Source organism: Lingula anatina, chromosome 5 (assembly GCF_051362555.1).
Source record: "Lingula anatina isolate TDL-2025a chromosome 5, LinAna3.0, whole genome shotgun sequence".
In the NCBI taxonomy this organism is placed as follows: Eukaryota; Metazoa; Brachiopoda; class Lingulata; order Lingulida; family Lingulidae; genus Lingula; species Lingula anatina.
The window spans coordinates 22,114,389-22,142,099 of record NC_141771.1 but is presented as its reverse complement, the minus strand read 5'-3'; the positions used below and the strand labels follow the sequence as shown (position 1 = coordinate 22,142,099).

At 39.0% G+C, this 27,711-nt stretch overlaps 2 protein-coding genes and 4 non-coding genes across 7 annotated transcripts; 5 read left to right on the top strand and 1 right to left on the bottom strand.

Annotated features, from left to right (window-relative positions):
* Nucleotides 1–7: 7 nt before the first annotated feature.
* On the top strand, nt 8–27,541 carry LOC106157274 (WD repeat-containing protein 75). The gene is made up of 17 exons (XM_087014285.1): nt 8–189; nt 16,415–16,544; nt 17,687–17,752; nt 18,244–18,337; nt 18,543–18,658; nt 20,243–20,313; nt 20,829–20,933; nt 21,289–21,377; nt 21,671–21,826; nt 22,157–22,353; nt 23,192–23,379; nt 24,007–24,167; nt 24,452–24,638; nt 25,002–25,198; nt 25,427–25,803; nt 26,417–26,511; nt 27,097–27,541. The coding sequence occupies exons 1-17, from the start codon at nt 68–70 to the stop codon at nt 27,353–27,355; spliced, it is 2,610 nt and encodes an 869-aa protein (XP_086870411.1). The 5' UTR covers nt 8–67; the 3' UTR covers nt 27,356–27,541.
* On the bottom strand, nt 5,132–8,646 carry LOC147761890 (zinc finger protein 862-like). Of its 2 annotated transcripts, XM_087013930.1 has the most exons (3): nt 7,826–8,646; nt 6,286–7,361; nt 5,132–5,932 (listed from the first exon to the last, which is right to left on the bottom strand). In XM_087013930.1, exons 2-3 carry the CDS (start codon nt 7,000–7,002, stop codon nt 5,873–5,875), a joined length of 777 nt encoding a protein of 258 aa, XP_086870056.1. In that variant the 5' UTR covers nt 7,003–7,361; nt 7,826–8,646; the 3' UTR covers nt 5,132–5,872. The 2 variants fall into 2 exon arrangements, with proteins under 2 accessions (XP_086870056.1, XP_086870055.1); XM_087013929.1 differs by having other exon boundaries at nt 5,132–7,361.
* LOC112041364 (small nucleolar RNA SNORD53/SNORD92) lies at nt 17,982–18,069 on the top strand. Its single transcript, XR_002886210.2, has one exon. It is a non-coding gene; the product is annotated as a small nucleolar RNA SNORD53/SNORD92 (small nucleolar RNA).
* On the top strand, nt 20,653–20,740 carry LOC112041367 (small nucleolar RNA SNORD53/SNORD92). Its single transcript, XR_002886213.1, has one exon. It is a non-coding gene; the product is annotated as a small nucleolar RNA SNORD53/SNORD92 (small nucleolar RNA).
* On the top strand, nt 21,001–21,088 carry LOC112042448 (small nucleolar RNA SNORD53/SNORD92). Its single transcript, XR_002886536.1, has one exon. It is a non-coding gene; the product is annotated as a small nucleolar RNA SNORD53/SNORD92 (small nucleolar RNA).
* Nucleotides 24,731–24,818, top strand: LOC112042449 (small nucleolar RNA SNORD53/SNORD92). The gene has a single exon (XR_002886537.1). It is a non-coding gene; the product is annotated as a small nucleolar RNA SNORD53/SNORD92 (small nucleolar RNA).
* Nucleotides 27,542–27,711: the final 170 nt, after the last annotated feature.

Genomic DNA, 27,711 nt, shown 5'->3' with positions numbered 1-27,711 from the left:
AGTTTGCGAATAGATTCATCCAATCACGACGTGCAACACAAAAGCTTGAAGGAATTCCTCTCGCCACATGGAGGACAAGATGTCTGCTCCCACGGCGCACGAGGGTGACAGGTCTTCTAAAACCGTCGTGGTTTCAAGAGGAGGGACAAGCCTTGTGGAATTTAGACCATTGTTTTCGCAAGATGCTAAGTGAGTCATCATCTAGAGCTTAGATTTTTCATGCATCTGTACAACAAATATTGCACATTTTTCATCCATTCATACACCAAATATTGAGCATGTTTTTAAGAAAATTTATTGAGTTCCAATGTATTTCTAATGACGCACCAGTAACAATTATGAAAGAAATTCCAAAACTATGGAGTTCACACCCGCAATGAAAGAATACAATCTTAAATAAATTGGTACTTTAAATTTCATGTATTAAATTAAAATGCTATATTCTATAATATAACTAAATCATGTTTTCCAAAAATACAAATGAATTGCAACTCAAATGTTATGTGAATGAAATGGCAATTATAATAAATTAGCATGATGTAATCTTTAATTTTGAAATAGCACTTTCATCTCAGAACTCACAAGACTTATGAAATGCTACTGATTAATAGGCCATGGTGAAAAAATATGAAAAAAATATGTCTCATGAAAACATTGCTCAAAAAAGGAATAAATGTACGTTCAGACAATAAATACAAAGTGGCATCTGTACCAACTTGCCTCATTACCAAATTAAATCTGATGCATACCTGTATTTCAAATTCATCTCAACACTGAGAAGATTCACAAAATGCTACTACTAAATATTGCTACACACTTATAGTTATAAGGCCACAGTGAAAAAATATATACTTAGCATGACTCAGGAAAACATTGTTCTAAAATGAGTAAATGTACGTTCAGACAATAAATACAAAGTGGCATCTGTACCAACTTGCCTCATTACCAAATTAAATCTGATGCATACCTGTATTTCAACTTTATCTCAACACTGAGAAGATTAACAAAATGCTACTTCGAAATATTGCTACACACTAATAGTTATAAGGCCACAGTGAAAAAATATATACTCAGCATGACTCAGGAAAACATTGCTCTAAAATGAGTAAATGTACGTTCAAACAATAAAAACAAAGTGGCATTTGTACCAACTAGCCTCATTACCAAATTAAATCTGATGCATAATTTCAACACTGACAAAATACTACTACTAATTATTGCTACACACTATGGCGAAAAAATATATTCAGCATGCTTCTGCACTTCAACAAAGTTTGTGCTATCTTATTATTGCTTGAGTGAAACAGTTTTTGCTGCTCGTCGCCTTTTTGTCTGACAAGGCTTCCTTCCTTTTGCTGCAGATGTAAGTACACTTAAGCCATCATAAGAAGCCATATGTTTGTGGAACTTTGGTTCTCTCAAGAAATTCATAATGTGTCTGGTCCTGGAATCTGCTGTCTTGTCATTCCAAATGGATCGTTCTACAGCATAATTGGCAAATTTGGCATCAAGCTTGAACTGTCCTCTCCCAATCAATGCTCTTTCAACATCTACAAATTGAGCTTGGACTAACTGATGAAGAGAATTGATCAGGGTTGGGATGTCTTGTAAACTCCACTGGACCTTCATTTTAAGCATGTGATTTACTGATTCAGCATTATTATTAGTCCATCCTGAGTGCACGTCAATGATTGTTTGGACATTTTGTCTTATCAGTGGATTGATCCTTTGGTTGTAATAACCTTCAAATGTAGGCACTGTTTTCCTGATTTGCTCTATTACGTACGGTAAAGTGCCATGAATTTCGAACGGCTCTTGAATTTCGAACGATCTTAAAATCGGCCGTCTGGAGTTTTTTCTGGACCATGAATTTCGGCCAGTAAGCAATTTTGCGCGATCTTCATTTCGTGAATTTCGGACACCTTAAAATCGGCCACCGGGCTATTCTCGCGCTTATAAAGATCTAACAGTCGGCAATGTTGCCCTAGCGTACCTTTATCTGAGTACTACGTGTGCGGCCCAAGGTGCAAGATAACGATCAGTACAGTTAGTTTAGGACGCTAAACAACATCGTCATATCCATTCATTCAGATAACAGGAGAATCTATTAAGAGTTGTACTGTCGGGCTGTTGTTTCTTTACCGCAGTATTCGGTTTGAGATAGTTTTGCTGAGGCGCACAATAGCATTGTTAACAGTAGAGACTTCAGTAACAGAACAAAAGAGCAATATTAAGAGCTGCAATAAAGATTACCATTATTGCTTTCTTGTCTCGCTCAGATCGTTCACGATCTCCCGCTGACGATCTTCCGCTAATGAAGTCCCTTGAAATGTACAAATGAAATGAAAAATATTTTCAAAAATTATAAATTCCAATGGGGAGGGATGGAGGGTTAAAAACAATCGAGAACGATCTCCGGCTGACGAAAGCCACTGAACGAGAATGAGCTTTCTCGTTTCACTCGGATTGCGACGCTGACGATACGAAAATTGCGTTCTCGTCTCGCCCTTTGGCTTACGAAGTCTCTTTAACAAATACGAAAATTGCCTCCTGGTCTCTCTCGGATTGCGAACGATCTCTCGCTGAAAATTTGAAATTTTCCTTTTTGTCAATCAGCTTTGTCAGTTGCCGTGCGTATGAAGGTCCGGGAAGTGTCCCCTTTCACAAATTGGCCTGTAGTTTGCTTAGTGTTTTGTACCGCATGAAGGTCACTCTTGTCACTGCTGCATACGGCGTGGAATGTGTATCTTAAAGTTCATAAAAACATTTTATTGTGTTTTGTAAGCTTTAGGAAGTAGTTTCGTCGTGACTGAATATCAGCGTACACTACAAAGTAGTACCATTCATCTGTGATGCATCATAAAAGCTAGGTACGTCAAATTACCCTAAGAAAATTTCTTACAACGTCCACGGCTGTCCCGACAAGCCAAGACGTCATTAAAAAAGTCGCAAGCCGTCTAGCCGTCTTTGAAAATATAGGCCGTCCGGTGATGTCAGCGGCCGTCCAAATGACGGCTGGACGGTTCGCTGGGAAAAGCCTTGCTCATAAGGGTATATTTATTTAACTAGGGGCTTACTGACATCACCCAGCTTACATGCGGGTGCATGCCTCCCAATATTGAAGGATAAAATTGTAATATATCTAAGTTAAATTGTTTGTAAATTTTGTAAAAATTGCCCATGCCACCCCGTTAGTTTGGAGGGTTAAGCTGGATCAAGTCCGTGTCAAAATTCTTTGAAACTTTGCAGGAAAAATCAATCTTCCTTTGTTTCTCTGGCTCCTTGTTTAGCCCAATGATCAGATTTATCTAGTGCCCCCAGGTCTGCTGAAGCAGCTCTTTGAAATAACACACAGGTAGATTTTTATCTGAGATAAATATCGCGTTCGATACACTCAAGACAAAAGCTACCTGTGAGCTGAAGGGCACTTTACCCTCTAATTAAGAGGTAAAGCAAGGTCCAGCTAGATGGACGATTAAGATCGGACTTCAGATGGTAACTAGTATTGTTTACCTCAGTTCTGTGAAAGCAAACGAGAAGGGTGTCAGAACAATGGTGCATATATAAATTATACAGAGAATTTGTACATTCAGGTGACATTAACTTATAATCGAAGGGGATTTTCGATAATATTCCTTGAAAAGTACACTAGATTTATAGAGGATAAAGTCATGGTTGGCCAAAAAAATTATATACGCACAGTGTATCCGTGCGTATGCCTGGTTACGCCCCTGTCGCAAACCAGCAAGCCATATCCTGCTGACTACATGAAAATTGCCTTCTAGCATGGACAAAAAGTCCAAGCTTCTATGCTTGCTCGGATCGCTGACGATCTCTTGCTGACGAATATAGTAACGAAGTCCCTTGAACTAGCGTGGAATGGCTTATTGTCGCGCTCAGATCGCTCACTATCTCCCACTGACGATCTTCCAGTCCCTTGAACGAATATAAAAACTGCCTTTTCGGTTTACTCTAGATTACCTATCTCTCGCGTTTGTTTGAAGATGTTTTCAATGACAAAACGTACACGCTTTTCAAATGCGTACATTGACGCAACTATGCGCCAGGAAATCAGTTGGTGCTGCGGGTTAAGATTGGGTTGCCTGAGCAAAAAAAAAAAAAAAAAAAAAAAAAAAACGGTATATTTAACCTAGTATATTTGATCGCAGACAACAATCAGCGGTCATCTTGGTCGCAGCGCACGACGGAGAGAGACCGTAATACACAGTTCGGCTGCCGTGGCGAAGGCTACCTGTGCGCCGCACATACCGATCTGCGGTCGTAGTGGCCTCCCCGCACGGAGGAGAGGCCGTAGTGCCGAGGCCGGCTTCTGCAGGGAAGGCTACGTATGCGTCGGAGACACCGACCCGCGAACGGCGAGATGAGGACGCATTGGCGCGTAAAGCTCCGCCCGACTTTAACGGTAAAGGCAACGAACCTGGTCGCGGAAGACACTTATCGCAGATGAAGGCTACCTGCACGTGCGCCATAGACACTGATCGGCTGTCGTCTCGGTTTCAGTGCACGGAGAGGAGCAACGGTAACACTAAGCTTCCATTGTAAAGGTTATCTGGCCGTGGCAGACGCTAATCGTCGGCCGTCTCTCCCGCCGTCCACTCCCGTTCTGAGCGCCAGGATCGTTTTTGAAAAACGACACTAGTTTCTGGCTGCCAGAATCGCTTTTGAAAAACGACACTACTGATACCGATGCTGTTTTACGGCCCTAGACAACAGTACCGCTCTATCTATGGGCCATACACAGTGATCGGGTGAAAGTACGTGTATACCTTTGGTCGCAATTACCGACACTCACACATCGTACATTATGGTAACTCTAAATAGATCGTCGGGAGAAGATAACAGAAGGCCTAGCGACGAACAGACAATTTCCGGTCAAAATTGACAGAATTCCATGAAATTCGAACTTTCGGAAGTTCTGAGCACCTCCATTTCATGAATTTCGGCCAGAACGATCTTTCCCCAAATTTAATTATTTTCTACTGTTCGAAATTCATGGCACATTACCGTATTCATTGCGGATGTCAAACATGACCACACTGTCGGCTGCAGACAACCCATTTTCTCCAAATAAAATGCTACTGATTTCTTTTCTAGCATGCAACGGCAGTGTTCATTCTAGAAATGTTTCAATATGGGACAAAGGGGCCCCCATCATTAAAAAAAGTGGGTCATTACATTTTGAAGTGGGCCCTTGTTCAAATCTTGAAATTATAATATGTAACACGTTGTTTTACTGCTGTGGTTTTAATATTCAGAGATGAAAAATACTTTATATAATAAAAATAATATTTTGACTTGCAGGTTCACATTCAATAGGTTATCCCAACTTTCTAAAATAAGAGACTTCGCGCTCAAAATTTTGTTTACAAATATAAGATTACACTAAAATATGTTGATGATTCTTTCACCAATAACCAAATTCTTACTAAAACAAGATTTTAAAACCATTTTTGGCTTCAATTTACGAAATCTATGAAATTTAATTAATTATATAAGGTGTAATAGCACATAAAAAGCTACCAGATTGAGAATGATATCACACACATAAAAATCAATAAGAGAATTTGTCCCTTTTTTGAAACCTACAAAGTGTACGGCTCACTGCTTGTTATAAATTCTACGTTTCTTTTCCTTTTTCCAAATATCTAAGGCACTCTTAAAGTCAAAGTCCCCAATTGCCTTTCCTTCTATCATAATGAGCAAGCACTGCTGAAGTCTTGTTTCAGACAGTCTGTTCCTTCTGTGGTTTTTGATGTAGTTTTGAGAACTGAATGTTCTCTCACAATCTGAAGTGTGTATTGGAAGGATGAGAGAGATTGCAGCCAGCTTCAACAAATTGGGAAAGTCTTCACTATGGTGTGTTTTGATAATGCTCCACAGTTTGCAGGTGGCGTCTCTTGCATACCCCATTCTGAAAACCAATTCTTTGAGTTTAGACCATTCACTCATAGCTTGTTTTTCAATTATTATTGGCACTGATTTGGACCCATGATGTTCAATAATGTTACCATAATGGCTAGCAAGTTTCTGTATAGGGCCTTCACCCCAATTTTCTCTTTCTGACTCAGACAAAAAGCTTAGTGGTCTCATGCTCAAATACCCAAATGCTGTTACCATATCCAAGTGATCCTGGGGAAATCTGGCATTTATGTTGTTAATGAGATTGTCAATAAATCCACACTGAATTGCCTTGCATTGTTTTTCATAATTAACACAACAAGTCAGAAGGTGGTCCCTGAAGAATTTACGTTGACCAGTTCCCACCTTCAGGAGAAATTCCTCGATGTAGCTGCCAGGTTTACCAGACAACCCTTCACTACTTGTGGCATGGTCCCTGTGCTTTTGCAGTTCTCTCAATGCATGTTTCACATTAACATCCACCAAGGCTGGGTCAAGATCTTTCTTTTGGAAGAGTAAACATAGCTCTGTGACAATGCTGAGGATGGACAAAAGCATATGGGTGACAAAAACAAAACTGAATTGTGAAAGTTTCTTTGCAAAACCTTTTGCCTTGGCATCACTTGCCCCCATTTCAGACATATAGGACACTAATGACCCATAAGTCCTGTAGAATGTTTCTATTGCTTTGTAGTAGGACAACCATCGGACCTCATGGACTTCATTGTACTTTAAAATGGGTTCATCTAGCAGCTCCTGAATAGCTGTGATTCTGTTTACCCTGACAGATGATGCTTTAAAGTAATAAAATATACTGGTAATAGTTGATTGATAGTCCTTCATATAGTCTATAGCATTTGCTGCCTGGCTAGTACATAACGCCAATCTGTGGGCAATACAGTGTATGTGAACCATCGCAGGATTTTCAGCAAGCAGTCTGCCTGCAACTCCATTTCCCATGCTGGTCATGCTTGCTGCACCATCAGAACCAAAACCATATATCTTACTAAGGGGGATTCTCCTTTGATTTAAGATAGTCTTTGATAGCTGCTGCAACTGTGGCACCCTTGCCATCTGTGACATTTATGTCGGCTACAAAGTGGGTAGAAGGAACAAAGTTATCATCTAAAAGTCTGACACATATAACTAACTTTTTTGTTACTGTTATATCAGTGCTCTCGTCTGCTAGTATTGTTAGAAATGGTGAAGACTTCATTTTCTGAAGCAAGTCTTCCTCAACTGTAGCAGCAATAGCAGCAACCATATCCCACCCTGCTGTATCAGAATTATACTTTGCATTGTCTCCTTGGTCTAAGTATGAAAGGTTGGGCAATCCAGATGCCGAAGTAACTCAATTAGGCTTCCAAACTTTCGAATTGCTATTCCCTCTTGAACAAGCCAGTACACAGACTTCATTGCTGCCGTGATTGCTCCGTCTTTACCTAAAAATGTTTCATAAATGTTACTTCAAATTTGAATTTGGACATTATAACCTGCATAAAATGTTAAGTAGTGTTGAAGGCACCCGCAAACATTACTCCAGCACACAATCCCTCACTTTATTTTTCCCTTAATCACCATGAACAGAGACCAAATCTCTCAACACACTAAAATTATGAAAAATGAATGTGAAAATTTTATTTATATATATACAAAAAATAATGTTCAGGGAAAAAAACATGAGCTTGACGCCCTGTGTCAATGCTACGCAGCAAACGCATTGTTTACATAGTTGTTCAGCATTGCGATATCCCAGAATGCACTTTCGAGAGTTCTTCAAACTACACAAATATAATTACAACACGTGGGTCCGGGACCGTCACGATAATCAAAAACGTACACTAGTGTCACTTTGATGGCTCATGCTCCGTGTTACAAATAAATATTGACAAAAATAACATCTTACCTTCTAAAGCTCTGCAAAAAGCCTGTTTAGCTTGAGCTGCCTCCGACGTTTCTTGTATGGCAAGCTTGTGGTCAGCAGATGTCTCATGGCGCATAAGGGTACTGGTTCGAAAGTTGTTAGTTCCTTGAAAAAATATATTGTCCTTCTTTTTTTCAACGCATAAGCTGCAATACATCAAGTTTGCGTTGTCGTCGTATACAAGCCACTTATAAGAATCTTTCCACTTTTTTTGAAATGACCTTGATGTTGCATTGCTAGTTGACGCGGTATGGGTATCAGAAGTCGTGACAGCAGCACGTACATCTACTTTTGCTCTCTTCTCCGGTGGAAATGTCTGCTGTGTATTATCATTGTCTCCATCGCTACTATTCTGGTCCGTTTTGGGGTGATCTTTGGGATCGACTTTCTTAAAAAAACTTGAAATGACACTTTGCTTCTTCTCCGCCATCATGTACAATGTACGGGTTGATCAATTGATCTACATGGACAATTAATCTCAGCCTATCAGGGATTCAAGAAAGGAGGGGCGATCGCCACTGATTTGCATAAAAAGCATGACGTCAGCATAAATTAAGATATTTGTTAAAAACTGGGACGAGCAAAGAATATCTTCATTACGTCTAACATTAGATCTTAATGTCGAGAGATGTCGAGTAAACAATCAAACTTCGGTCGTGAATTTGCCGAATTGGAGGGCGCGTTTAGAACACAAAAATGCGCCGCTGTTAATTCTCTTGAATTTTGTCGGCGCAGCTCACTCTACGAATTGCGTCAACCAAATTTTTTCTGCGCCAATGACGCAAGGGCACATCCTAGAATGAACACTGCAACGGGGCACCAACAATATCTTGAAGATTCTTGCTTACATTGGCCTTCAGATGTCGTTGGCAACTAATGATATTTGCATTACTGAAAGCAAATTCCACTGCCTTTTTCAATGCTTTCTCATCATCCATTCCTTTAATTGGCCCCTGTGTTGTTTTGTCCACTTGCATTGCTATTGTTGAGAAAAACTGGGCGTATGTCTGCCAGTCAGAATTGCCATGAATGAGAATGGGTCCTAAGAAGATGGGATGCTCATTAGTGCTTGTTCTCCTCAAAGAAATGTTCTTAAAAGAAGTTGCTGTCACATGTAACTGACCTAAATTAAAAGTTTTATCTATTCCAAGGATGGCGGATTCAGATTCCTGGCCACAGAAACAAAATCTTTTTAAGTCTGCTATCTGTTTGTCTGTGAATAGGGTGATAGATGGCACTTTTTGGGAGGAGTGCACTATGCTTTGTATGAAAGGGAGGCTGTGCATGTTGGTATGCAAAAAGTTGAAATTAGCTGCAAGGTTCCCAGCTCCCGTTGAATTTCTGCTTTCCTCCTGCTTCTTGGTTTGATAAACAGTATTCTGAACCTGTCTAAGATCGGCTGGTTTGTTTCTTTCATTATCATTACTTATTATCATCTCTTCGTAAATCTCTTTCGGCTTTTTACCTCCTTTTGCCTGTTCCCTTATCTTTTCTAGTACCGGCTTTGCAGTTCTTTGATAAGGAGGCGCCCCTTTGGCTGCATTCCCCCCATGTGGAGCTGGTGGTGGCAGTTTACCGATGTATTCCACAATTGCCACAGGAATTCCTTTAATCCAAGAAATCCTTCTCTTGTACGTACTGTCTCTTTTTAGCGTGGCATAATTTCGCTGCAGTCTGACAACCTCTGTTGGTCGGTCTTTCATAAGACAAAGGACCTTTTTGCCATTGGAGCGTTTTTCCGTGTAGTACTGGCCATCTTTGAGCAGGACTGTTGTCCATTTTCCATCTCTTCTGCCCATATGTGTTACAGGGGAGTTACTATTTTGCCACACCCCACAGTCATCAACGAACTGACTATTTTTCCCTTCACTACGTCTTTCTTCATTTTCCTTGTTGTCAACCAAAAAGCGAACATTTTCTTTTCTCCCATCAGGAATGTGATTCAGAGTCTCTGGCAATGATTGTAAAAGTTCGATGATATCACCTGCTTCCATATACTTGTTGATAGGTGCACCAACAAGCTCAGTTTCTACCTCCAGTGACGGGTCGTCTGTCTCAAAGCTGTGGTTTTTTGGTGATGCAGAGGAATTATCAGTAATACTGGGATCGTGGGTAGTGGAAGGAACAGGCTGTGACAGAATGTCATTCTCATCAATGTCCACCAAACCTATGGGAGTTGCATCATTCTCATCAGTGTCTACCAAACTCACTGACATCAACTACTCACCTGTCACAAATTATCTTTATCTCTATCAACTAGCAAAAATCAAAAACTGGTTATTAACACCAATGGTTAACTGGCAATCTCAAGTTCAGGCCTCAGAATCAAAGAAACACTTACCTGAGATTTTTTCATATCTCTTTTAGCCTGTAAAGATCACTTTTTTATTTTATTTTACACTTTTCACAATATGACCCGAAAACTTACAGCTATAACTTAAGACGCAACAAGCTGATATGTAATTCCCTTCTCCCCCTCTTCATTTTGAAATCTATGTGTCTTGATCTAAATACCACTGTGTAGACATCCCACCTGCTTCACAAAAAAAAAAGAAAAAAAAAAGAAAAAAAAAATATATATATATATATTGTTTTACATTTACTAATAAATATATCGAACATGTATATGTCTTGTATGCGTAACTACCATACTTTGTGAAAAATACTTTCCTTAAATGCATTTAAGTAAAGCCTGGTACAATGGATATATTCAATAAAAAGGGTAATAAAGATACAAATATCATAAGACCTGATCTGGTAGAGATCTGATAGCAAATATTTCTCTTCATCTCACTGTCTAGCTAACATAATTTAATAGACAGAATCAGATTTGATGGAAAAGCATCATTTAAACGAGGTGCAGATCTATTATTAAATATTAACTTCACAAACTATCAAGAAGCAAGAATAATATTAACCAAGACAATTGAGCACTTAATTATCTTCATAAAAATTCCTGTTAAATGAAAGAGTAATTTTAACACACTTGGTCGAAGTCAATTTATATTCATAAGAACAATGGTTAAGCCACAATCTTAAGTCTGGCTTACCTGTCACTGACATCAACTACTCAGCTGTCACAAATTATCTTTATCTCTATCAACTAGCAAAAATCAAAAACTGGTTATTAACACCAATGGTTAACTGGCAATCTCAAGTTCAGGCCTCAGAATCAAAGAAACACTTACCTGAGATTTTTTCATATCTCTTCTAGCCTGTAAAGATCACTCTTTTATTTTATTTTACACATTTCACAATATGACCCGAAAACTTACAGCTATAACTTAAGACGCAACAAGCTGATATGTAATCCCCTTCTCCCCCTCTTCATTTTGAAATCTATGTGTCTTGATCTAAATACCACTGTGTAGACATCACACCTGCTACACAACTAACCGTTTTTGCTATTCGCTTAATCATAATTGAATAATTACCTGTCATCATGTTTTATAAAGGAACAAAATCTTGGTTAAAATGTTTATAAGAACCCGTTATTCACACCATTAGTTTCAAACAGGTTAATAATTTAATACACTTCTCACGTTTTAAAAACTATTTGGGCTTATACAATATTTTAAAATAAATTTAAGCTAGTAAATTGCTATTTTACTGTTGTCTGCTAGGGCCTTATATCATTCATAATTATATCTAAAAAACAAGGAGTATTGTATCCAATCACCCAGATTTCAAAGCTGTTCTAGACATAAAACTCCTCTAATCTTTTAATTTGCAAATATTTTAGCTGTCTGCAGTTTGTATGTTGTCTGCTAGAATCACTAAGATAGGTGGCGCTTCACAAGACAGGACGCTAGATCCGGCTACGGAAATCCAAGATGGTGGACGAAGTTTCGTATTGGAATATTTGTGTATTTAAACCACTGCAAAGTGACTGGATTTCTTATTTAAGGACATTTCAAGCGCTTTTGGTATCAGATTAGGCATATATGACTTTCAATATCTTATTATTACTTCCATTAACCTGTCTTTCCTTGTCTTTCCGCCTTTAAGTACCACCCGTCATACCCACGAATTCTTGCTACGACTTCCGCTACTTTCCACAGGAAAGCTGGAGTGGACTTACTCCTTGTCGGACATCCAAAGTATGGGGCATCAGTTTCCAGCAGTAACCTTTGAGCAGGCATCCACCGTAACATCTCTATTGCTCTCCTACTCCTCGAAGTATCCATATACGCCCTGAAGATGGCAGTAGCTCCAAAGTAGGTATTGGGAAAATACTGTATCCACTTCTCTGCCATCCTCCTTGACCCTGTGAAACAGTGACAGTGAATTAACTGATCACTTTTCACATTATCAGCCAATCGAAGAATGTTTAAAACATGTCTCCAAGCCAGATCACTAGCTGAGTCGTCCTTGGGCCCTCGACAGTGGAGCACCAGTACCTGGTCTTCCCTTAAAAATGTAACAGCCCTTTCTAGTACTTCAAACTGCGCTTCCCACTGCCGTGATGAGGTGGTGTAATCTATACCAATCTCACCCAGAACAGACATCTCCGGATTGCTGTAGTTGGTAACTCCAAGTGCTGGCGCACACGATCCACGTGACAATGACTGTCATATCCTACTGGAGGCTTAGGAATAGACAGCTCTTCGTCCTCTTCGATGGAACATGTTGCTCCTATACCCCTCCAGATCTGACGGCCATAATTTAGCTATTAAGCTCAGCAAAGGCTTCCCCAACAGGAGAGATCCAACTCTGAGGGCATACTCGCCTGACAAACCCAGGCCTTGGATAATGTTGTCAATACCCTCTTTCCTACTGAGAGGTATCTCCCGATCTCCCTGGTCCATGATATCACAGGCCTGGCATAACCTGTCCATCTTTGCATTCATCCCAATTAGCTGAGTGGCTAGAAGATTAAGAGCTAGAAATCTTCTCTTTTCCATACCCTTGCCCTCAAACACCGGATGAAACACAGGAGGGATATGCTTGTTCCATGCATGTTTCTCCGTTAAATGACTATTGCATCCAAAAATTGGACATAAGTTGCACTAGGTTTTGCGCCCACGGCACTAGTAACTCCTCCATGACTGGAGCCACCACTCTGCCTCGATCTCTTAGCATGGGCCCATGTACCCAGCTCCTCGAGACCACTCGTTGAAGGTTTACTCGATGAACTCCCCCTGCAGTCATCCCGTCTGCTCGTTGAACTCCCCCTGGAGTCATCCCGTCTCGCCTTAGACACATCTTTCCGGTCCTTGGCCGCTTTCCTTGAAAGTGGGCAATCTTTGACTATGTGCCCCAGCTCCGAACATCTGAAGCACCCATCCTCCTCGGACAGAGTTGGGCACTTCCAAGCCACATGCCCTACTTTCTTACACCTGAAACACCTTTTTTCCTCATCCTTCTTGGAAATTTTTGAAGGTACCTTAGGAGGTGTTTCCTGCCTTGTTGAGACCTTGCAGACTGTCGCCCACTCGCCAATGCGACTTAGAAACGTCCCGGGCGACTACTTGTCAGGGGTACTGGTCCGTTTTGGCGACCGCTGAAAAGTGCCAAACATCGTTGCCAAACCCACAGTCTGCGACGTTAAGCACTAACCCGAGGCAATTGCCCACCTAAAGTGGCACCGGGCTAGTAAAAAAGATGAAATTTTATAAAGCACTAGCTGTAATTTTGAACCTATTTTAACACTCAGTAAGATTTCAAAAATATGAGTCGCCAGTATTCTTTGTCCCTGCCTCTAATTTGACGTTTCTAGATAGTATGATATGCCTCTCAGTTGAAAAAACTCACACCTAGCTCAAACTACTGAATATTGATTAGTTGCTATAAATAACTTCACTGTAGTTATTTATAGTAGCAGTCTGTCTGATCAGCGTGTCGGCATCTTTTTATTTGACCAGTTTGTTGTCATGACTACAAATTGCTGTCAATCAAGAAACTGGATCAGACCGGAATTCTTTGGTACTAGCAACAGGTTCTTTGTCAAAACAACACGTCTCCGAAGCAAGTGTAATGTATGCGTTATCTCATAGAACATTTAGGTTAGGACCACTTAGCAGACTGAAGGGTGGAGTATTCTATTTCCTTTTTTGTTCATATTTTTCATTTATAATTTTAATGTCCATGAGTAAATACATGGCAGTTACATAAATACCCTATGAACTATTCTTGACAATGTGGGATAGTTCAGTTTATGTCATGGCTACCCCTCCACACTTTGTCCTGGTAAAGTCCTTGAAAAGTTGTTTTTACAAATATATAAACAAAAGAATTGTTACCAAAAAAATTGTAAGACGTTTGTTTAATTACCCTTACAGCACCTATGTATTTTAAATTAGAAGTGGCATTATATACCGATGTAATTGGAAATAAATTGTCAGAAAAGAGCCATTGTCAATAAAAAGAAGAGGAATTAAAAAAAGATTTTGATTGCATATAAAAAATGAAAAAAAAAGATATAATATAAATAAAAATATGGAACGTAAGGGTAACTATATTCAGTATTACAAATTTAAAAAAATAATTTTTTCAATATTAAAAGAATTAAATATGTTTTTGATTAATTTTACCACCCCATCAACTGGAAATTAACCTGATTGACTTTGTTATTCACTTGCTCTACTTCTATAATAAGGTTTATAAGAAAGTACAGTATGGTACCACAACTCTTTACAGCATCTGCTTAAACTTTTTAAATGAATTATTTAAATTGGGCTAGTGTTTTTTGGTTCGGGCTAGTAAAGTTTGAGAGAAGTTTTTTCGTTTCGCGTTCAACCCTAGCAATTAAAATTAAATTTAATTTTTAAGATTAAAATATGGATATATGTAGAAGTTATATTTATTTCATAATAATTTTTTATATATCCATTTTATTTTTTATATATTATGATAATGATGAGCTAGCAGAGGAGGATGTGTACAAACAGTTAAAGGAACTGACTAGAATATGAATGTGTTTAGATAATCATATAGAAATAAAAATGGATGTTAAACATGTATGCATTTACGTTATATCTAGTAGCTTGAAACTAGTAATTTTTAACGTAAAATTTTACGGACCAGTACTTCTTGGTACGGACCAGTACCTCTAAGGTCCACTGGTCCGTATTGGCCAGTCCTGCCCAAATTCTGTTTTGACCCCTGCCTTGGTTTTCTTAACTAACCATGCCCGACCCTAAGGCCGTAGTTGGTAAGAGCCCCCAGTCTTAGTTGACTTTTCTCGACTCTGTGTCGTTACCACATCACTTGGACTTAGTTTCTTGACAGCCTCGGCATAGGTAAGCTTTTCCCGCAAGTCCATCTCACTACCCCAGCTGTAAGGGTAGCCCTTGGTGACCTCCTCACCGGACTCGAAGGTGTGTCCACCTCCATTGACTCAGTGGGAGTCCTCAGTATACTGTCTGATACTGACCCCGACTCCTCACTCTCCCCTCGCACTGCTGCCTCTGGACTTCCTCTAACCACAGTGCTCGGAGTCACTGTATCCACCCTGTGCTCCAAAGTAGTGTCCTTTTGAAGTCTGAAATCTCGATGTGTGGCATGCCACGCCTCTCGAGTACCTTTCCCCTTTCTGGGAGTGGCAGCCCTGGCAACATGCTCAAATACCCAACTGCGGGATTGAAAATCTACAGCCACCAGGCCCTTAGCACAATCTTTGCGCCAAGCCTCCGCATCTCTCTCCCTAGAGAGTGCCACCTGCTTCAGCAACAGTGCCTCAGCATCCCCCTGCAAGGCCATGGGTCGGCTGGCAATCACATTAACCAACTCCCGGCTTGGGTGGAGCCTCTTATCCTTGCAGGACTCTTAGATCGGCTTGATAAGGTCAAGCCACTTCTGCTCTTCCATCTAAAAAGAAAAAAAAGAAGAATTTTGAGTAAGAGTTATTTGACTTAAGCTAAACTCTTAGCTAATTAAACTTTTTATCTCTACTCGACCTTAACTCTCTACTCGACCTTACTCGACCTTAATCCTCTACTCGACCTTAATCCTCTACTCAATCCCCAGGATTATGGCCCGGACGTGTGCAATCCTCACACTTATACTTCTTTATCAAAAGGGCGTCAGACGCAGTAATGTTTACACAGGACCCATGATACCATTCACTACAATGATCGCACTGTATCATAAATCGGCCCTGCCATTTCTGCCTACAGTTTCAATATACCTTGTCATCCCCCTTGATTGTAGAGTCAACCACGGGTTTTTTTCTCCATTGCTGGATCCACAGAGGTATCTCACTGTCTCGACAAGGTTTTGACCTGTCATGATTGGCCACGAACACCGCATTTCTTACCTTCACCCGGTATAAATACGAGCTCAGCCTCTCCACGATGACTCCCGGACCCTTCCACGGGGGACATAGTTTCTTACACTTCCCCCGGCCTCGGGCTGAATCCAGTATGTAAACTGAATCCCCGGCCGCATAAGTTTGCTCCAAAATCCTCAGGTCATAATCCCTCTTCATACGCTTAGAAGATACTTTGAGCTTACCTCGGGCAGTCGTGTGCGCCTTCTGTAGGCCGGCTTCTAATTCAGCCACATTTATGTATATTAAAATTACATTTTACTCCGTGTTTCCCAAATGATATTTTTTTTCCTGTGTTAAAGGTGTCTGTTTTGCTGTGCAGGCCACACAATCAAAGTGTACAGTACAGTCAGTGGGGAGTGTATGAGGGAGCTACGGGGACACACAGACACCGTGACAGGAGTGAAACAACATCCTAAGAACAGATTACAGGTAACTAACATTTGATACTAGAGTGTTCACTGGTTATTCTAACTAGGGGCGTATTCTCATAGATTTTAGATCGATCTATCCCCGTGGGGAGTCTCACTAGATTACTGTCAGATAATCTGACTTAAATGTCCATCAAGCCTACTACAAGCTGTAAGGGGGGTAATTAACTTTCGTGCCTGCTCGGCTGACAGCTATTTAGCGTGAACCCCCAGGGAGTTAGGTCGATCTAGTTTGGATCGATCTAATCTCTGGGAATGGGGTCTAAGTGTAGTTGAGATCACTGTGGGATTGCTTTCTCTCTAATGTCAACTCTTAGAGGTTGTCTCTTGAGATGGCCGTATTGGAGCTCGTAATTATAGACAGTGACGGTAATGATGATGTAGACAGGGGGGTGAACACTCCACCAGACCTGGGTACACTCACACATGTAGTTTTCTTCACCAAAGATTTTAATTGACTTTGTGAACATTGCAAGTCACATACTGCTGAAAGGCCAGTTAGTCTTGGCATTGTCAGTGCTTTCGAGTAAGATAAAATTCATCTGCGTACCTGTCACTACTAGTATTCAATTCTGCTATGTAATGATAAACTTGTTGAAGACTTCCATAAGTGGACTTGTGAATGTGTCAATTAGAGTGGCTGTTTATGACTGTGTAACAGACCGATAGCTCGGGTTGATGTTTCTTTATTATTATTGTTCAAATATCTGCAAATATCTGCAAGAGCAATATAAACAAATTAATTTTAAACAATTACATTAACAAAATTTACACTAACGAAAGACAAGAAAGACAGAACAAAGAAATAAAAATATAACAATGCCAAAAACACCATAAAAAATAAATATATAAATTTAGAAATGTATGAATTTAAACTATGGATTGGTCCTTTATTAAATAAAATTAAACTTACCTGCAAGATCACTGGAATACCTATTTCAGTTATTCAACCTGCATCTCCGTCTGACTTTCAGGTGGAAATCAAATTTTATGGGGCGCGGTCTTTCAACCCATGACCTCCACGTACACATACGAACATACACGATACACACCGAACACAATCACAGCTAACACAACAATTCTTTATGATTATAATGTATAGTTAGAACTTTGGGTTGTCATTTAAAAAATTGTCCATTGCAGATTTTGTCCTCATCACTGGACCAGAGTATAATACAGTGGGACTATTCTGATGGAGTAGCTCTCAAGGTGAGGAACTTTGAATATATGAATGTCTGAATTTGCATGAATTTGTACTTTCGGGTCATATTTTTATGACACTTTCATAAACCTGTCATACCATGTTTTTGTTTTCAGATTTGTAGTAGAATTTATAATAATATTATGATCACATTTAGTTTTATCTGTTCTGTTTGTGAAAACACATTAAGTACAACATAACAATATCAGTTACAAAACATGAAGATCTTACAGTATGTTGCTGTGATGAAAGCTAGCTTCTGTGGTTTCGCAAAGTCTGAGATGACCTTGATGACCCCAAGCTCCTTGGCTGTGATTCTGAGCAACTTTTATGATAAAAAACCAATCATTTATTTATTATTTTTTTTTTTTTGTTCCAATTTAAGATAATTTGCAGTGACACATGCACACCATGCCCATGCTTGCGTGCGCACGCACACACACACACACACACACACACACGTTACAAAACCTTAAAGAAAATGTGTTTTTTATTGTAGACCTACCAGCTGAACTTTCCCATCCATGTCCTTCTTGTGTCAGACAGCTGTGAGAGTCCTGCTTACTATGCAGTACGGAAGTCTTCCTCAAAAAGTAGGTGATTCTAGGTGCTATCAGGACATTATGATTTTGAAGTAGATTTGTTGAGTTTAGAACAGTTGTATTTGCAATTTGAGACTGCAGTGTTATGTTATTTCTTTCATCAGATTTGTAAAGGAGTGATATATATTACAAAATAACCAAACTTCAACCACAAGATAACATAAAAACATTTTCAGGACTTGATTTAACATTCTAGGTTTTGAGCTTGTGCAGTTTCATCTTCCTCGAAAAGCCAGTGATAAAGTTCTCCATCTGCGTACAGTCCTGGAGAGAGTGCGTAAAGAGGAGAGGTGCCTTGCGCTAGGAGTGCATGTGAGTGAGCACACATTCACTAGCTGTGGTAGTTGTGACTGCATTGGATGTGTTTTTTTTTTACTGTTTTGATTATGTCTGTTGAGACTGCATTGAATGTTTCAGTTGTAATAATTGTGTATGTTTGTTTTGAATGTGTTTAGTTGTGTTAGTTAACCCCATAGGACCCAGTTTATGCTGACCCATAAAGCTCTGCTGTGCCCAATTAATTCTGTGAGCTAGCCTTGAAAAGCCGGGTCACCTCAGTAAATTGGTCATAATTTATTTGTTTGTCTTTATTACCCATACTAAGTATACATTTTTAAAAAGCCAATATTTCAAGCTAAATGAAAATAGAATTACATTTAAATTTAACATGCAGTATCAAAAGTTATAGCCGGTTAAAAACTACATTTTCATTTGGTAATGGGTAAAATAAAACAAAGTTGATTTATCTTATGCACATCAATTTTTTATTTCTACATACATTTGCCTGAAAATTCACAGGGATGATGTCAATTATAGTAACCTTCAACCCAGGAAATTTCAGCAATTTATCTCTATCAATTTTTAAGTTATGATCGTTTTGCTATCAGGTATACCAGCTTTTCAGCTCACCTGAACATCGTGGCCAGAGCTGAATAGAAGTCAAATTTTTACACCATCTATGACAAAAACATCTTTAAAACTTATATCATGAATAAAGGAATATCATCCCCACTGTCTATATCACTGTCACTCGAAAACACCTTATCAGTGTCGTAGTTTTGAATCATTTCAATAACAGTATTCATTCGCAGGCCCCTTCCGTAGTGAGAAGTCGCCATTTTGATTTTACTTTCACCAGCTAGGTCTAGAAAATCGCCGATTTCTCGCTCATATATATTTCTATCGTCCTTTATATCATAAAAAAATGAATATCAACGCCACTGTCTATGTTACTGTCACACGAAAACTTCTCTTCAAAGTCCGGATTTTCAATCATTTCAATAACAATATCCCTTCGCAGGTCCCTACCGTAGCGAGGAGCCGCCATCTTGATTTTACTTTCTCCAACTAAGTCTTGAAAATCGCCGTTTTCTTGCTCATATATATTTCTATCGCCTTTAAAAATGGTGGCAATGAGAGACAAGAAACATACCCGGATGTTAAACTATATATCATTTCATGACTCACGATACAAAAGAGTACAAAAGACGATCTTTCCAAGATACGCACATATGCGGTTTTGGGCGTTTGGGGTAAGCGGTAATTGAACCGCACATATGCGGTGACGGGCTCTATGGGGTTAAACTGATTGTTTAAGTTGTGACTATGCATAATTTGTTAGTTGTGATTGTGTTGAACATGTTTCTTAGAACTACTAAAAGTTTGTCATCTAATATTTTGACTGCAAAAATTTAAAGATTTATACTTCATGGAAGTAGATGGTTCCTGTAATAAGTATTATTGAGAAACGACATTTTCAACTGTTTTTATCATAAATATGAAATTTAAGACAGAGGTAGGGAATTAGCCTGTTCCCAAACTGTGTACTAGATGATGTATGTGATGACCTGTATTTTCAGTATGTTAAATGATCTGTGTTATGACCTGTATCTTCAGGGAGAGTACATAGCAGCAGTTCAAGGGAGGACACTAATTGTGCATTCCTTTAAGAAGAAACTCACAAAACAGTAAGTTAGATGAGGCGGCTTTGTCTGTTCTAAAGATATAAAAGAAGTGAAGACCTTATCAGGTGGTTTTGATGAACATTTAAGGATAGCATTTCTTTTTTCGGGTGGAGAGTGCATAAATTCTAGTCATCAACATTTGCAGACAAATTCTGTGCATTTTAACCACATCAAAGGTGAGAGGAGAGAGTTATAAACTGGATATTGACATAACTTTGTAGGCCACAGAAAGTGACCCCCCCCCCCCCCCCCCCCCCCCCCCCTTGAAATTACTGTTTATTGTCACTGGGAACAAAACGACCTTATTTATGCAGTAGAAACGTGTTTATCAGTTTAGACAAATTGCTGTGATGAAAGCTAGCTTCTGTGGTTTCGCAAAGTCTGAGATGACCTTGATGACCCCAAGCTCCTTGGCTGTGATTCTGAGCAATTCCTTGAATATTAAAATATTCAACACAAGCGTATCTGTATATCTACACTGATTGCGCCAGAGTTCTCATGACAGATGTTTTCTTCAGTCACATTGTTGATGTTGACCAGTACCTGAAGTTGACTTGTGTGGCGTGTCATCCCACTGAGTATTGTATAGCTACTGGCGCTAGCAATGGCAAGATACTGCTCTGGTAAGTACTGTATAGTCAGTGGGGCCAGCATTTGAAAAAAGATGCGCTTTATTTTCATAAAAGGCTGTTGCTGTGATGACAGCTAGCTTCTGTGGTTTCGCAAAGTCTGAGATGACCTTGATGACCCCAAGCTCCTTGGCTGTGATTCTGAGCAACTCCTTAAGAATCTTGATAGAAGGATGAAAAGAAAGCTATTAGGATTTGACAATTATGACCAGTTTTAATGTGATATTTGTTATAAGGGAAAAACATGTTTGGTCTCCATAGAAATAACTTGTATTATCAGTAGTTCTTATTTTCCTGTATTTCTTTCATATATGATCAGTTACTTCACTTGTTAACATATTTGCTTCAGGTGGAACTTTCTGAGCAGTTCCAACGTGGTGAAGACAGTCAATCACTGGCACTCACTACCTGTGGGAGGACTCTGCTTCACTGCAGAAGGTCTGTTTAAATAACACACCCTTGACTATTCAAGTTGCACACAGAAAAATATTACTTTTTTGTAATATTTTCATCTTCTGTAAATTTGGTTTTGTAAAGTAACGTGTCATATTATGTGATTTATATCTGCTACCAAACTTGGGTAAATTTCATTTTATGTACAACTGGCAGTTAAAAAATCATAATGTCATGCTTTTTTGTTCTGTTGATTTCTAAGGACAAAACTTGTGCTTGAATTCATCTGCATTGCATTTAGAATAATAAAGGTTTATGATAACGATGTTTCACTCCAGGTTCGTACTTCCTTAGCGGCGGCCATGAGTGCGTCCTGGTTAAGTGGCAGTATAACTCCCATCACAAGGATTTCAGACCCAGGCTTGGGGCACCCATTGATCACGTGACCTGTTCCCATGACAACACACTCTACGCTACTTGCCATTCAGATAATGGTAGATGTTGATGAATTATATGTGACTGTATTTTAGATAAGCCTATGGAATCTTGGTGAAAATATAGACTCAAAATGAATAGATGTTTAATTTTACTTCCATAGTGTACTGTTTTGAGGGGAACGGAGAAATTAGAAGATATAAAAGTATGATAAGTGCCAAAATATGTGACAAGTTTTATTTTAAGTTGGGTGTACTGTGCTCTAATTTAGAGAAAGTTTTCCTTTCAGTTACAGATATATCAGTGAACCAACATATTTTATTATTGTTGTTGTTGTTTTTAAGTTGAGATGTTGTGAATAACTGACAAAAATCATTACCAATTTCCAGTGATCCAGCTGATCAACCCTGGTTTCAAGGTGGTCCAGTTATACCAGGGTCTGACTCAGGCCCACCTTCCACACCACAAACATCAGCCAGCCCCTGTGGGACTACTTGTAGACCCCAGAACCAAGGCCCTGGTGACCAATGGGAAGCCAGGACATCTGCAGTTTTATTCACTTCACAGTGATAGGCATTTGTACAATGTAGGTGAAGGTGTGGAATAAGTTAATGTTATGTTATCCAAATAGTGGAAAATATCCTATTTAGTTTCCGTATAAAAGTGTATAGGAGCAATAGCAAGTTTGGGGCCAGCGAAGGCAGATATGCAGTGCAAAATAGTACTGTTACTGTATCATTTGTAATCTCTTTTTGAGTACAAAAACAAGCACAATTTTTCATCTACAATAAGTGGATGACCACCAGTTTAACTGGAGTTAAAATAGACTATAAAATTTTGGTGTTAAAGTTTAGGCCAAGTTAATGTCTTGCCTCTGGTATCTTAACCTCTTGCAGCTGCACAAAATTACAGCCCAGTCTGCTCATATGGTGCATGCTGGGTGTCGGATTTGTGCCACAGAAATCAGTGGAGGGTTCGCTTACACCAGCATCTTCTCTCTGCTGGCGTTTGGTAGTAGACCTCTGCACAAGAAAACTGTTTCCCACTGGAGAAATTTCCATCTTGCCAATAGTAGTGATTTTTTGCCCAGTGGCCATTTTTTCAAAGAAAAAATAAAAACATCTTTAGTCAGTTTTGAGATTAAAATCAGACCTGACGAAAATTTATGTAACTAAGGCTACCACCTTTCTTTTATATAACTATTTGATCTGTATCCTAATAAACAATTAGTAAAATATTTTTATCAGTATTTGACATTAAATTAATTCTTCAGCTTGTCTGACCAGTGTTTGTATAAAAAGTCCATTGGTTTGTTTACTTTTTTTCCTTTCTCTAATTTGTTTTTTGCTTAAAAACCGAGCTTTGTACTTTGATATTCGGTTCTCTGTATCAAGGATGCTGATCACAATTCTATTTATTTCCAGCTGGACATTGTCCAGCAGAATTACGTCTCCCCAGACAATCTGCAGCGCCCCCTGGTGCACACAGAGCTGGAGAAAGCTGCATTTGACGATGGGGGGGACTGGCTGGCCACGGTCCAGAGGAGAGAAGATGGAGAGACGGCTGTAGAGATCGTCTTGAAGTTTTGGCAGTTTATGAAGGAGTCCCAGATGTGAGTTTGATTTTTTCATCTCACCTTTGCGCTGATTTTCAACTTAAAGGGTTACCCAGCTGAGCAGCTGGTTGTGGTAAAACTTGGCCAAGCCTTGACTGCTTTGGTGGATAGCTTATGGCTCTGTACAGAAGTTATCATAATCTATCTATCTCAGCCGAGATTTTCGCTGAGGCACAGTCAGTGTAATCAGCCCCCTTCACAAAGCAACGTGAACAACATCATGGACCACAAAGTTTTCCTAACTTTATTCAAGTACTTTAAGTTATGAGGGGGTGTGCCAGACAATGAAGCTGATTTCATTGACTGCTCCATAACAAGAATCCCCGCTGAGATAGATCAATCCTGCTAATACAATAATTTCCCTTCTGAACACAGCCTATAACATGTCAGGGTCATTTTGATGCTGTGGATTCTGAGATGACCTTGAGGCCCTGCGAACCAGGCTATTCTCTAGACCTTTGTTTTCACAAAAATAGTGCTTCATTACCACCCTCTTTTTATAGAATGTGTCATAGATGATGCCAATGTCTGCATTTTCAGATTTTTTAAAGGAACAGATATGTTTCAGAGACATAAAAATCTTTATTAAAAAAGGGAATTCTCACATTCTGTAATTATCTTCAGGTTTGTTCTCAACACCACAGTTGACCTTCCTCACTCAGACATCATCCATACTCTTAAGTTCCGTTCCCATGGCAACGGGTCTAGGACACCTCTGTGTCTTACCACTAGCAGGGATGGGAAGTTTAAGATATGGACTTTGGTGGAAGACAGTGATATTTATAGTGAGTAAACCTTGCTGTGTAAACTTACAATGGTTAGAAAATGTGAGTCTGTGTTCAGTAACATTTAAGTTATTATTATATCATTTTGTGTTTCTTTGTCAAAGTGTGTGGATATTGAAATATAAGTTTAAATGTGGAAACTTCATCGGATTTTTTTATCCTTTTTTACTCACAGAGTGAAAATCTTACTATTTTATTTTGAAATTAAGCAAGAAAAATTAGATATTGCCAAAAATGTTGTTCAATCAAAATATGGTGAAGATAATCTGTTATCTATATCTCAGAGACGAGCAGTTGCTGGAATTGTGAGTCAGTGGGTTACTATAAGGAGCAACCGGCCTGTGCTGCTGACTTCTCTGAGGACGGCTCCCTCCTTGCCGTGGGATTTGGTCACACCCTGACACTGTGGGACCCGGACACGAATGCCTTGAAGACCACGCTCACTTGTGGCGATGAGGGGGATGAGATAAAGTAAGTATCTGTAGAATATGGTTGATGAAAATGGTCTTGGGATAACCAATTCCAGAAGAAGAGCCGAAGACATATAGATTGTTTACAGCATGTTGCTGTGATGAAAGCTAGCTTCTGTGGTTTCGCAAAGTCTGAGATGACCTTGATGACCCCAAGCTCCTTGGCTGTGATTCTGAGCAACTCCATTTTGTTTCTAAATATTTTCATTTTCTCATTCTGTGTAAAATGAAAATTGCTTAGAAAAGATAAAGTTGGGTTGACATCAACTAAAACTACCAGTTACAGAAAACAATACATCAACCGTAGAATTATAGTTTTTCATCAGACATTGAATGACCCCATTCCTTCTGTTTTTATTTGCAGACACATTGCCTTTGGCAGGCAACTTTGCTGCCATCTATTGGTTTGTACAACAAACAACAAGCTGTTAGTTTGGAACCTGTTGAGTTGCTCACTGTTGTGGAGCGTGGGGTTGAAAGCGGAGGTGCTGGTGGTGGATCCGTTGTCGGAGCACATGGCTGTGGTCAGTGATGGTCAGGACAGCAGTGCAGGCTGGGACTGTGAGTATTTACTGGTCAACTTCAAGTATCTTTAAGTGTGTATTGAGTATTTTTATAGAATTTTAAAAGCTCATGAGATCAGTTTTCATTTGAATTTTTTTATCAGTTCATGTATAAACTTTGACCAGCGATGGAATGCATGGTAATGAGAATCGATTTGGACTCTGGAAGTCCGACATTTATGGGCTAGTTGTTTCTTCACATTTGTTTTTTTCTCTTGTATTTCAGTATACGTCTTCAAGCCATCAGATGCCCAACCATTATATCACCATGGCAACTTGTCCTCCTCTGCTGTGATTGGTGCAATTTTCATACCAAATGATCATAAAAAGGATCAAAGAAACCTTGAATTAAATGAAGAACTGTCTTGGCAGAGAGAATCAAAGTTGTATATTTTCAATAGAAAACAAGAACTATTATCTATAGAAACTGAAAGTGATGAAAAAGCTGACATTACAAGGGAACAATCACAAATTCATCAAAGTGTACCTCAAACTCCATTCAGTCTTCTTTTGAGTAGAAACCGTAAGAGGGCAGCACTGTCTAGCACAGCTCTTCCACTGGAAGCCAAGAGGAGCCAGAGTGGAGCTGAGGGTTTGCAGGAGGTATGGCACCCAAATTGTTCAAATTTTGCAAATGAAAGCCTTAGTGTAGTGAGTTTATAAGTCTGTTTCCTTCAGGTTGTAACATCTCTCATGCATGGGTGAAAGTTTTCAGGATTATGCCTGATTTCAGGATTTTCCGTCATTTTGACTGTTTTTTTTTTTTTTTCATATGGTCTAAATGCAATGAGAGAATGCAAGCTAGCTTATTTCAGGATTTTTTAGTTTTTGCAACTTACCCATGCTCATGTAATGGTGTACTGAAGTCCCCATGATTAGGACACGAAATTGCCTCCATGGTAATATAATTTTGCAAGTCCATTGATGAATTTAAAGAATATATATATATTTATATTTTCACAGTATGCAAATGTTTTGCAGTTTTGCTTGTACATCTGTAAAAGATGTGTGAAACCCATGGCATTTCCTTTAAGTTTCATGTTAGCTGCCATAATTGATAACATGAAACTTTTCAGTTGTCTGTTAGGAGCTGTTATGGTACCACTTACCAATCTGTTTATTATTGGAAAATAATAGCTGGCCTTTGCCATGGTGAAAACATAGGCATTTTTAAAAAATTTTATCACAGTAATAATGTGGTGTTGTATCATTTCAGCTGCTGAGGACTCCGGCACATGTGCTGCCCCCTGTGAACTCTCTGTGTGGTACATTCATCAAGACATTACTGCTGGGGAAGGAGAAGAAAACCAGGTGAGATGAGGCCATCTTTGCTGGGAATGAAGATGAAGCTGTCCTTTTTCTTCAATCAGTAGCTTGTATTTGTTTCCATCTTTGTTTACTGCTAATATTTGATGTGTAAAAAGAGCATCTTCATTATCTCTTGTTTAAAGACAGATTTGAATCATTTCTAAAGAGGCTTAAAAGGTGTTTAATTTACCTGTTAGGCATGGTGTTGAGAATTTTCACCGTAGGGGCTAGTTCACATAACTGACTAGAGGAATTTCAGTTTTCCTAACAGTCTTTGTGTTTAAACTGGATGAGCTGTTGAGCTGTCACAGCCTAGTTGATATGCAGATATCTACCTGCAAGATAAACATTTTGATTTTGCTTCTAAGCAGTCCATTATTGGTGTTGATGTTAGTGTTGTGGTATCTGCGTAAGATATTGCCAGTGTCCACTGTTTTGTCAAGTGATTTGGTGTCAAATGTTTGTGAATTAATTTTGTGAAGATATACTAGAGTGCGTACACACATGGAAACATTTCTACATTTTGTTTGTAGATTTGATGTGAGCAATCTTTATTAAGGTTTTTTATTACTTCTTTCAAATTTTCAGAGTACAAGAGGAGGATGACAGTGATTCTGATGACCAGTCAGGTGACATTTCAGACCAATCAGAATCTGACTCTGAAAGTGCCATGGATGTGTCAGAACAAACCAATGAAATGTTTGTACACAAAACACGATCTCAAGACAAAATGGAAAGTGCAGACTCAGAAAAAATATGGAGGACTGAAGAAGTCATTGATGAAAACATATTGGAGAAATTGTCTGGAGAAAAGGTTCATTGGGTTTCTAATTTATTTAACAAATAAATTATTCTGAAAACGAAGAAATGAAGGCTCTCGATTTCCTTTAGAATTATTTAAAATAAAGACGACAAAGAAAGCTTCAAGATCATTTGATAGACAGTGTAGATGCTGGATGACTGCACCTTTTTTATCTGAATTTCAAAATATAATTTTGTCGAAAAACATGAAGAATAAAAATTATAAGACAGACGGGTTTTTTTCTGTTTCAGTGGTTGCATTTTGCTTTCTGAAATGTAACTGAGCTGCTATTTGATTCAAGTAAGCCATGTTGAGATCTGTTTTTAGTGTTTTTGAAAGTTTTACAAACATCACGGGAATATTGTATTTTCTTGTGAGGACATGTAAGTTGATATTTATCA

What these genes read in the sequence shown, in the direction of transcription:
- LOC106157274 (XM_087014285.1), top strand. Translation starts at nt 68, where the DNA reads ATGGAGGACAAGATGTCTGCTCCCACGGCGCACGAGGGTGACAGGTCT. An exon ending in ATCCTAAGAACAGATTACAG is followed by an intron (nt 16,545 to 17,686) that starts GTAACTAACATT and finishes TGTCCATTGCAG; the next exon opens with ATTTTGTCCTCATCACTGGA. An exon ending in GGGAAGGAGAAGAAAACCAG is followed by an intron (nt 26,512 to 27,096) that starts GTGAGATGAGGC and finishes TCAAATTTTCAG; the next exon opens with AGTACAAGAGGAGGATGACA.
- LOC147761890 (XM_087013929.1), bottom strand. Translation starts at nt 7,002, where the DNA reads ATGTCACAGATGGCAAGGGTGCCACAGTTGCAGCAGCTATCAAAGACT.